The sequence below is a fragment of the Megascapheus bottae genome, chromosome 6, assembly GCF_031878675.1.
Source record: "Megascapheus bottae isolate mThoBot1 chromosome 6, mThoBot2.hap1, whole genome shotgun sequence".
Taxonomy (NCBI): Eukaryota; Metazoa; Chordata; class Mammalia; order Rodentia; family Geomyidae; genus Megascapheus; species Megascapheus bottae.
Genome location: NC_143514.1, coordinates 34,395,736 through 34,407,386, shown reverse-complemented (window position 1 = coordinate 34,407,386; position 11,651 = coordinate 34,395,736). Strand labels below are relative to the sequence as shown.

The window sequence follows — 11,651 nt, the reverse complement described above, 5'->3', positions numbered from 1 at the left end:
GAAACTGTAATCCCTCTATCCTCACCTTTATGATATCAATAAAGGAAATTTTAAAAATTCTTTTGACACACACAGCTCCCTTTAACTTATAAGACCAGGTAGTCAATGAGTTGTCAGGTGAATGTTAAGTGGCTATTAAATTACTGACATCCCTATCGCCTAATACTTAAGTACCACTACCATGATTATAATGACATTCCCTAAATGCTTTCCATAATTCTCTCATTTACAAATGAAGCTGTAGTTTCTTTAGAACCTCAATAATGTTTTCTAAGCATATGACTGGTAGAATGTCTAAGAATTCAAACCCAAAGGCTTCGGTCTGGTTACAAACCTTATGAATTTAATCATTCTTCTCTATTGTCATTCACTACACAATCTAGATTGGTAGACTTTTCACTAGACAGAAAATAGAGATTTATTTTTTACTTAAAAGAAAATAAGTAGAAGATTGATAATCTCTTGTGTTTCCTTCGAAGAGAGGCTGCCACTATAGTCTGACTGCTGCCTTAGGATAACAATGGGGACTGCCTCTCTAAAGGAAATTTTACAATCTTGTGATATAGAAGTCTTCCTATTACCAGTATCACATTCATCAAAGAAAGAGATCTCTGGCCCTAGCCTTGTTTTCATTCACATTCTTTTTTTCTGTAACCTACTTAACTTTGGCTTCAGAATGGCACGTTCTCTTTTAAGCTGATTTTGTCCAGTTTCTTATGAATTGTTTTCATGATAATTTATTTATGATACCATAATACTATGGCTATATAAAATTATATTATAAAATGAATTTTAGAATAACTTAACATTTTGAAAAATAGTTGAATTCCTGCAATGAAAGTCTTGTAGTCAACAAAGTCATAAAACATTTATTGTCTGTTTCTTAGAGGAAAACTTTGACAGCTTTGGCTAGACTATGAGTAGACCTAGTTATTTCTAGCATTATTTGCTTTCTTATTATGCTGGAATGATACTACATATGCCATGTTTTTGTGACAATAGAAACTTTACTTTGGGTCCATTCACCATTTTGATTTCATTACTGGGCCAACTGAATGCTAGTTTATGTACATTCTTTAAGAAGAATAGTTTAAACTTGACACTCCATGTCTGTGAAATCAGTGTCTAAGCAGCAATATTTGCAGTTTATTGATCTAGAGTTGTCTCGGGCATATTGTCTCCAGCATGGGTAATAAGGGCCTGGTGTGGAGGGTGAGGACTGCCCCTCTTATATAGATGGAGGCAGCATTACTTTCCCTTCCAACAGCGTTGCATTGCAGAAGAAGGATGTCTTGAAGAAACTTCTCATGGTTGGCTTTGGGAAATAGAGCATCGGTTAGACCTTTACAACTTCTAGTTGGTATAAACCTATTTGAACCACTCCAAATGGAGATACCCATCAGAAAACCCCTGCACTATCAAATGGTATGACTATTTAACGAGACACTATGTTGAATGTGAACTTGTGGGAGAAGGGAATCAGGAGAGAAAACACTGGAGAAAAGGAAAGAAGAGGTGACAATGCTTAAAAGGAAATGTACTAATAAACCTGACCTATGCAATTATAGCCCCTCTGTACAATAACTTTACAGTAAAAATAAATTTTTCAAAAGAAAAAAAAAGAAACTTTTACTTTTTGTAGCATAAGATTTATAATCAGTGTAATATAATTGAGAAGGTTATAAACCCTTAATATCATGGAGTTTTATTTGAGATTATGTAAAGTGCAAAAAGATTCTTATTTAAATTCCAAGCAGTGATTAAGGAGACCAAGTTCTTTCCATCTAGTGGCTAGAGATCTTTAGCTTGTTTTACAGGGTGTTGAAGTTCAGGAAAGATATAGTATATAGTGTATAGAATATAGGATATAGTACATGGGATGTATCTGGAAGAGTTGTGTGGCTTTTATCCCAATCTTATTGATTACAACTCAATTTGATTCAGGTTATTATAAAAGAGGTTGGGAAATAGAGACATGTCAAGTTTTGAAAAGGAAAATGGATTTGCCAAAATCTGTGGTACAGCTGGCCAATTTCTACCTTAAATACATTCAGCTTCTGGAATAAATAGGTGGGATATAATGTTATGAGTTAAATACATGTTCTAAGCAGTTAATGTGAGGAACTATATAAAATATTGCTATCCATGAATTTTGAAGAGTTTAGAAAGAGAATTCAGATGTAGAAGTATAGGGGAATAAAAAATGCAAATGTACAATTAAAATATATTTTACAGTAGAGCTGTCTAGCATGCCTTTTAGAGACTTTACGAGATATAGTGGGGTACAGATACAACCTAAATATAGAGGTTTTGGATTTTTCAACACATAAAGAATAACTAGCAATAAATGTCATGAGATTTGACATATAAGTTAGAACTATAGCAAAAAGTCATGAGGGTGGGAGTAAAATATATTCCTAAATATAAGGTAGTAGAAATTAGTAAAAAAAAAAAAAAGATTAGTAAAATATTCTTTACCTCCAAGAAGCTCACAGTCTGGTAGAAATAGTAAAGAAAACAGTTGATTAGACGCTGTGTTATAGAAGCTGTGAAGTTACAGTGGAATAAATGAAAAACAACAAATATTTAGTTAATGCATAGACTGAATAGGTGACATTCAAAATATGTCGTAAACAGTCATGTATCTTTGGTTGTTTCCTTTAATCTTGCAGAAATAGTTAGCAAACCCTCCTATTACAGAAAAAAGGCAGTGTTTGCCTTTAGTACCTCCAAATTTACCTTTATTAAATGTTTCCTTTGCATTTGTGGAAAATAATGTGCTGATTTATTTAATATTTTTTCTGACTTATTTAGTAGTAACACTATCTGAGATGGATCATTTTTTTCATTAAATCTCTATTAAGTATGCACTATTTTCCATAACAAAATACTGGTATAACAGAGACAGGTTAACTTAGTGTACAAAATTTATATGTCACTCACGTTTTCTACCCAATGGCACCACCTTTTGTTTTTTCCAGAGTAATTACAAATGCCATTAAGATGTGCTCATTAGTTTTCTTGTAATGAACAGGTATGCATAAGTAACTGCCATAGATTTCAATAGACAGTTATTAGTTTACAGAAAATTGACAAAGTATTACCTGCATCTGAGAGCAGTCCAACATAGAAACACAAATGGATAATCACTATTGTAAGACACTTAATTCCTGCAAATTTATAACAGATTGATAAAATTTTAGAATTTATATGCAAACAAAATTTGAAAGTGTCCATATATAGCTGACAAGTAATAAAGCTATGGTTGAGCAGAATTAAACTGTATTATCAGAATGTAATAATATTCTAGCCACCTAAATATATGGAAATTGAAATGGAAATTTATTTTTTTAAATGGTCTAAAGGTTTGGGGGTGTGAATTCAGTGGCTTGAACTCCCTTAGTTTTTTTACTTAGCTGATGCTCTATCATATGAGACATGACTCTAGACTGGTTGCTGCTGCTTCTCATTGTTGTTGTTGTTGCTCTTCTTCTTCTTCTTCTTCTTCTTCTTCTTCTTCTTCTTCTTCTTCTTCTTCTTCTTCTTCTTCTTCTTCTTCCTTCCTTCCTTCCTGCTCCTCCTCCTCTTTCTCCTCCTCCTTCTTGTTATTATTATTATTTGGGTGTTTAAGTCTCATGAAGCTTTCTGCCTGGCCTGTTTGTAAACCATTATTCTCTGGATCACAGTATCCTTAATATCTGGGTTACAAATATGAACCACCAACACCTGGCTTATAAAAGATTTTTTTGCCTTTTCTTTTTCAAAAGTTCAACTACTAATATTACGTAGTTGAAATATACTTAAAGGTAACATATATCATTCCTATGTACTATATTCTTTTTTTTGCCAGTCCTGGGCTTGAGCACTGTCCTTGGACTTTCTCAAGGCTAGAGCTCTACCATTTGAGCCACAGCACCACTTCTGGCTTTTTTCTATGTATGTGGTAGCAAGGAATTGAACCCGGGTCTTCGTGCATGCGAGGCAAGCACTTTAAACATTAGGCCAAACTCCCAGCCCCATGTACTATATTCTTGTCAGTATCAGTTATGTAATTATACATATTTTGTTTCCCGATTTCTCTGTCTCTTGCTTCCATATATCTGAAAGTTGTCTGATGTGCGTATGTGCAAGCGCACATGCATACAATCACGCACACACACACACACACACACACACAACTAAAAATTAAACAAAAATATAGCAAAAAATAACAAAAAGTACTTTTAAATTGCTAAAGTGTACAAAAATGCTTAATTTACTGTTTTGTTTGTTTTCTCTTTTTCTTTTGGGGACCTACTTGTCTTAAATCTTAATGTCAGAGACTGTGTACTATCCCTGAGCATTTTTTGTTCAAGGCCAGTGCTCTATCATTTGAGCCACAGAACCATTTCTGACATTTTACTCATGATGAAAGAGTTTCTTGGATTTTTCTGGCCAACATGCATTTTAACCAAAATCCCCAGATCTCAACCACCTGAGTGGCTACAATTACATTGTTAGCCATTAGTGCCCAGCCTAACAGACTTTTAATATCACTTATTTTAAAATTTTATATGAATGAATAATGAAAATATGGAGGAAAAATTAAGAAAAAATATCTGAAATTGTGTTAATAAAGTAAGTGGGAAATGTAATTAAATATCTAAAACCAGGTGATAAGATAGTAAATGTACTATACAGTGTGTTAATGAAAGTCTACAGTAGGTACAGAAATTGCTAAGTTAATGTTTCCAGAGTAAGGAAAAGTGACATAAATGTTACTATACATAACATAATCTAAAAATAAATAAATTGTATGTTGGTAACACTGCTAACAGTAAATGATACCAGTTTTAATACCTCCTTGACTATATTTATATTTAAATAACTCTATGCATGCAAATTTGACTCTAGTTTACTAAGTATGACCAACAAAGAAAAATCAAATATATTTTATACTTTAGAAGATATGTTTACAAATGCATCTTGAAATATAGGGTATTATTTTCAGATTATTACTTCAAAGTCCTTCATATGAAAAATATGATTATATTTTAAATTGATCATAATATGTGATCTGATATTAGATCATATTATTGATCCACTGAGCCCTTTAGATTTGACATATATTTCAAAATTTCAGCTTTTCTTTTGGCATCTTGAAGACCAGCACAGGCTTTTTGAAATGTTATCATATCATAAACAAACTTTTCTTCACTGTGCCTTTTATGTATTTCTTCAGCCCTATGAAGAAATAAGAAATATAATCAAATGGTATATTTTTATATTCTTTAAACCAAAGCAAACATTTGTTATTACTCATAATTTTATGTCTTCAAAATACAGGTAAATAGATGGGGAAAAAAATCAGAGTTCCATTTAAAGAACTTTCATGCCTGTAATCCTAACCATTCAGGAGGCTGAGATTAGAGGACAGAAGATAAATATAGAGAAGGATGACAATTACTAAAATACATTGAACTCATAAACTGATATGAATGAAGTTAATGCTTTTGTTCTTTTTTAGATTACTAGAGAGTACAACTATTTCTTTCCCCCAGCTCCCCCACCCTTACCAGTCCTGGAGTTTAAACTCAGGACTTGGGCACTGTCTTTGAGCTTTCTCAAGGCTAGTGCTGAACCATTTGAGACAAAGCACGACTTCTGGCTTTTTCTGTGTAACTGGTACCAACGAAATCAACTGGGGTCTTCATGCATGCTAGGCAAGCACTCTACCACTAGGCCACACTCCCAGCCCAGTACAGTTATTCTTTTTGAGTTTAAAAACAGATTTAAACTTTAAATTTTAGACAATATATCCAAGCCCCCTGCAAGGTTTTTTTTCTTCAATATTATGAAGAGATCAAATTCATCTTCTAGGATTGAAGTAGATGAACTGGGCTTGGAAAATAGCTGAATTGACTAGAACCTAACTAGCGTGCCAAAGACTTTTGGTACAATCCTCAGCAGTACACACAATAAAACACAAACAAATGCAAAATTTAAAAAGTGAAGCAAATTAACTAATACACTTAAAATTCATTGAGAATATACTGTTAGTTAATTTTCATTCCAGGAAAATAATTGCCACTATTATGCATCTAGAGCTCAAAAGAGCTTTAGAGACTAGAGCCCATATCTGAAAAAGACGACTCTACTATAAAGGATACAAGTTCATTCTAAAATCTATATTGAATTAATCTTCCTAACATAAAAATGAACTGTAGATAAATTTGAATATAATTGCTTAAAAGAAATGAAGAATGAGAAATGCACACACAACCTTACACATCAATATCAAATAATTGGAATATGAAGTTAAAAATATCACTTAGAATGTGATTAGGGCATCATAAAATACTTAGGTCTAAGATTTGATAAAGTGAATGTGAGGTCTATACCTGAAAATTATAAAATGCTATGTCTTTGAATTAAGCAGTATACTGGGCACTAAAATAGAAAAAGAATGCATTATTTCATAAAAAGATTTTACAATCTATTGTATAGTTGCTTAAAACAATTACTACAATTAAGATTCAAATAAAGTTATGAAATCACTGGTGGGCAGGGTAGCTCATGCCTGTAATCCTAGATACTCAGGAGGCTGAGATCTGAGGATCACAGTTCAATGCCAGCCTGGGCACTAAAGTATGTGAGACTCTTATCACAAGTTAACCAGTAGAAAGCCAGAAGTGGAACTGTGGCTCAAGGGGTAGGGCAGTAGCCTTGAGCTGAAGAGCTCAGGGACAATGCTCAGGCCCAGATTTCAAGCCCCAAGACCAAAAACAAAAAAAATAAATAAAAGTTATGAAAGCACAATAAAAATGAAACAGTCTAAATTTCAGCTGGGTGAAAATTAAAAGAAAAAAATGTCATTATTGCTGAATTCTATAGGACTAGAAAAGGGGATATTATCAGTTTAGTCATAGTTATCCCCAAGTACCAAATTAGGTAAAGCTGGGAGAATAATTCAGTATATCTATAGCAAAGATTGTTCTTAGGTATGGGAAGATAACATAATGTACAGTAGGAAATATACTATCGCATACTATAGATAACACACATTGTTTGAAATCCCATTCAAAGATAATATTTAACTCTGAGTGATGTCAAGCTGTCAATGTACTTATTGGCAATGAAGTTTATAGGTGAGCAATTGGAAATGAGTTCAGAAAATATTGAGGATATAGATAGATATGTCAATGGAAGGATAATAGGAATTCTTAGAATCCTTATGATTATTGGAATTTGAAGGAGAGTGGTAGGATTTTTCAAAGGTTCTGAGACTTCTTTAAGATAAGATGAATATGAAAATACATTGTAAGTGACATTAACAAAATTCAGGTGTAAAAGAAAGGTTTCTAGCATTAGGTAATGATAATTCTGTTTTCAACAATAGCAACATAAGTGGGTAGGCCTTGTAAGATGTGTTTGAGGGGTCAGAGAAGAATTGTATATTGTTCAGTCCCTGGTAATAATGTATTCCTACACAATTATTCTCTCAGTTTCCAGTTTCCCTTATATAAAGTATGCCATGCTATAAACCCAATTCAACATTTAACATGTAATATATTGAATTAACTTTAAAACATATGCTTAAATTGTACTTACCTAAGTTCCTTCATTTGCTTAAGCAAATGCTTTCGATGCTTTTCTTCTTTTAGTTGCTCCTGAGTAACCCGGTATTTCTGTCTTAAGACAGCATCATTCTTCTTTATTCTATCCACTTTATCCATTCTTTTGGATAGAAAAATGCGCTCATTACTTAAGTTCTGAACCAGTATACGGTCTTCAGTCTTTCCAATTTTCTCCTTTAGAAACTGAATTCTTCTCTCTCTAGTTTTGTTAAGGTAGTGGAGTCGCTCCTGCCAACATTGCTGTAAGCGTTTTTGAATGGCCTCACTGTCTCTGATGAATCGCTTCCGTGCAGTATACTTTTTATTATTTAATTTTTCAAGAACACTCACGTTAAGTGTTTTTTGGGCTACATGTGCCATGGCTATTGCTGTTACCTTCTCTTTATAATGCACATCCTTCTTTTGCATGTCAAAGTACTCTTCTATATCATTAAATACATGGAATTTCATACCACTTCTCTGTGTTGTAAGAAACTCTCTTACATTTTGCTCTGAGAATGAATCTTTTTTATTTATTGGTTTCGAAGGTGAGGTGGGAAATAGTTCAGAATATTCAGGAAAATAATTTTGTCTTTTCTTTTTCAATAATGAAATATACCTCAATGAATTTGAAGTATGTATGGGTAGTCTGAAGGATGATATTCGAAAATTGGCATCCAATGGTCCCTTCTCAGTTTCACCTCCAAAGTCCTTCTGACCTATATCATACATCAAATAAACATGCAAGATCAAAGTATATTTTTTGTCTTTTTATGATCTACTTCCTAAGTAAGTAGTAATGTCTTTGGCTTTATTCAAAAGAAACACACCACACACACACACACACACACACACACACACACACACACACACACACACACACACAAATGACTTATTCCCCCACTGAGGTAAGAAGAATTGGAATACATCTCTTTTCTTTTTCGTGTGTCAGTCCTGGAGCGTTCTCAATTTACATTATGTACATATATATAAGATATATAGGTTTATATGTAAATATATATGTGTATTATGTATATATTATGTATATATGTATATTATGTGTGCATATTTGAATGCTTTAAATAATAACACATGTAAGCGAAATAATGGTAGTTCTCATTCTGTTTCTGGGTAACTAGTGTAGTACCTAATATTTTCTAGAGTCATTTATAGCAGCACAAAAAAGTGGAATATCTTTCTTAATTCGGAATAGTAATTGAGAGGAGGAGGGAGAGGGAGAGAGAGAAGAGATTTGTGTGTGCACATGTATAGGAAGGTTTGTTTTCTGCAGTCTTTCATTGGCAGACACTTGGGTTCTTCCTATACCTTAGCTACTGTGAAATAATGGTGCAAGAAATATGGTAGAGCAGATTTCTCTACAAGGTACTGATTTCATTTTCTTCAAGTCTCTGTCTAGACAAGGAAATATTAGGTCATATGATAATTCTCCTTTAACTTTGTGGAACGTCCATGTTGGTTCTTTAATTGTGGTAGTAATTAACATTGCCATTTTGAGCCTGGGGAATCATATTCCCATAAGAGTTGTTTCCTGAAGCTCTTAATCTATCCTTATTGTCTCGCCTTTTTCATAATAACCACCCTAGCAAGTGTGAGGTAATGTCTCAGCATAATTTTAAGTTTCATCTATTTGGCAATCATTTATGTTTAACTTAATTTCATAAGCATACACACACTTTTTCGAGAAACACTTCGATTCAGGACTTTGCTCACTTTTTTGTTCGGTTATCTGGTTTGCTACTAGAATTATATGGGTTACTTATATATTTAACAACCTTTTGTAGATATATTGTATACATATATATACTGATCTTTTGTCCTATATGTGATTTACAAATAATTTACCCTATTCCTTACGTTATTTTTTATTTCCTTTGTGATGTAGATAAATTTTTAGCTTGAAATAATCACATTTGTTCATATTGCTTTTGCTCTTGGTATTATTTTAGTATTCAGTTTTAAAAATTCCTGTTGGTAAGAGTGATATCAAATAGGTGTACCTACATTTTCAGGAGTTTGATAGTTTCAAGACTGACATTTAACTCTTCAAACAAGTTTTGATTTTTATGCATCTCGCATCATATAAATTAGAAGTCTTCGGGCTTTTTGTTTGTTTGTTTTGGCCTGGGAATATCCAGGTATCTCAACATAAAACCTTCTCTTCTCCAGTATGTACATTGTGAGAAGCTACATTTTCATGAATTAACATTATATAGATGGGTTTATTTCTAGGCTCTGTCGTATGCTATTGATTTTGTTTTTCCTTTACTTTCTTTGTGTGTGTTTGGGAGGGGGTCAGTACTAGGGATTCAACTCAAGGACTTGTGCACACTAGAAGGTGTTCCGCCTACTGTTAAAGCTACATCAACAATCCATTTGCTTGTTTGTGTTTTATGACCCTAAAGTTAAAAAATGCCATGTGGTACTTTCAGATACATACTTTTTGCAAAGATGCTTTGTATCTTATATGAAGGGTTAAAATACTGTAAGATATATGACTACAAAACATATAAGCAAGTTAAAAATATGAATTAATTAAGCATTTTAGGAATAAGCTTATCCAAAGAGGGAAGGTGTTTCTCTAAGGAGAAATGCAAAACATTCATGAAAGTAATTTGAAATATAATGTATGATATGCACTGCTTTCTGCATTGCATTAGACTTTTTTATATTTTCCCTCTGACAACTTTGTTTTCCGCATGACTTTGTGTTTTGCCTTGCCTATGGTTTAATCTTGTCAATGGCATCAGCAATTTTATTAGATCCTGCAGAGAGCATTAAGGTTAAAACTGATTATTCTAGCAAGATACAAAGTAAATTTCAATACAATCATAAGTTCTACACACATAGTATTTTTGTGTTAGTGTTGCCAGTAAATTATCATATTATAGTTGAAAAAGATAATCACAGAAAATAATTTATAAATAGGTTCAAATTTATGTAGGGCAAGTCTCTCTGTATATACATATGCTTCTGTATGTACAAGCGTACCTCTGTATATAATAAAAATAATTTTCAATAACAATAGATCTCAAGCTGATATTTTTATTTCTGAATTAAAGAACTGTCAATAAATATAATTCCAGCAAGACAGTCTAAAGGTCAACTGTCTTTATATACGAGGCAAGAACTGACATCAGTGACATCACCTTTGGTTATGAAGGGCACTGACATAAAATAATGTAAGCTGTCGTGTCATGCTACAAACGCAAAGGGAAAAAAATGACACAAGGCCATCTCTGACACAAGCTTATTGTAAGAAAGTGTCTAGATGATGTGTTTTCCAAACATTGCTTTACACACTGCTATTGAAATAATTCTTTACATAGCTCAGTGAGTCTTATGAGAAAATGACTCCATTTTATTTAATGACTCCCTCAAGTAAAACAATGGAGTCCTAAGTGAAAGTGATGAGAATGTTGATGAGAACTGCACTAAATTACTAACAACAACAAAACAGAAGTCATGCATCTATGCATAGAGATAGAAGTCCCAGTACAAGAAACATGAAGTATCTCAACACATGGTCTTGGCCACCAAAACAGTGTAAAATACAAATACACTCTGAAGACTTTCAGTTCCTTGGGAGTGAACTGAAACGTTCGTGTATATGAAAACAGAATAAAATATTCCTTGTTTCTTCATGTAGATTTAAAAAGGCATTAAATGATCTTTGGTCTCTTTGTCAGTGTCTAAAATTTGTAATATAAGTTATTTATTTATGTATATATGTATTTTTGTGCCAGTACCAGTAAACTCAGGTCTTCACACTTGTGCTTGGCATTTTCACAAAGAGTTGGCACTACCACTTGAGTAACGCCATCTGTCAGCTCAACATTTATCTAAAAGGATAAAGTTAGGCCTTGTTTATCCAATGTAGCACCTCCTAGCAAATTTTTAAAGTGCATATCATAATGAGATACAGTTCCTTCCTGCCTCCTGTCATCCCCACTTTCTTTTGTAGCTATATATCCAATTAAAACATGTCGAGAAAAAAATGCTGTGTCAATCCTCATTTTTCAGCACTTGGTATGGTCA

General features: G+C 33.0%; 1 protein-coding gene across 1 annotated transcript in view; it reads right to left on the bottom strand.

The window, feature by feature from the left end:
- Window positions 1–4,953: 4,953 nt before the first annotated feature.
- The window catches only part of Lrriq3 (leucine rich repeats and IQ motif containing 3), a 64,753-nt gene continuing 58,055 nt past the window's right edge, over window positions 4,954–11,651 (bottom strand). The window contains exons 7-8 of the mRNA XM_090334606.1: window positions 7,591–8,314; window positions 4,954–5,223 (exon numbers count right to left, since the gene is read on the bottom strand). Of these exons, the coding sequence (XP_090190732.1) occupies window positions 5,073–5,223; window positions 7,591–8,314 (875 nt within the window). The 3' untranslated portion in view covers window positions 4,954–5,072. The remainder of the gene's footprint in view (window positions 5,224–7,590; window positions 8,315–11,651) is intronic.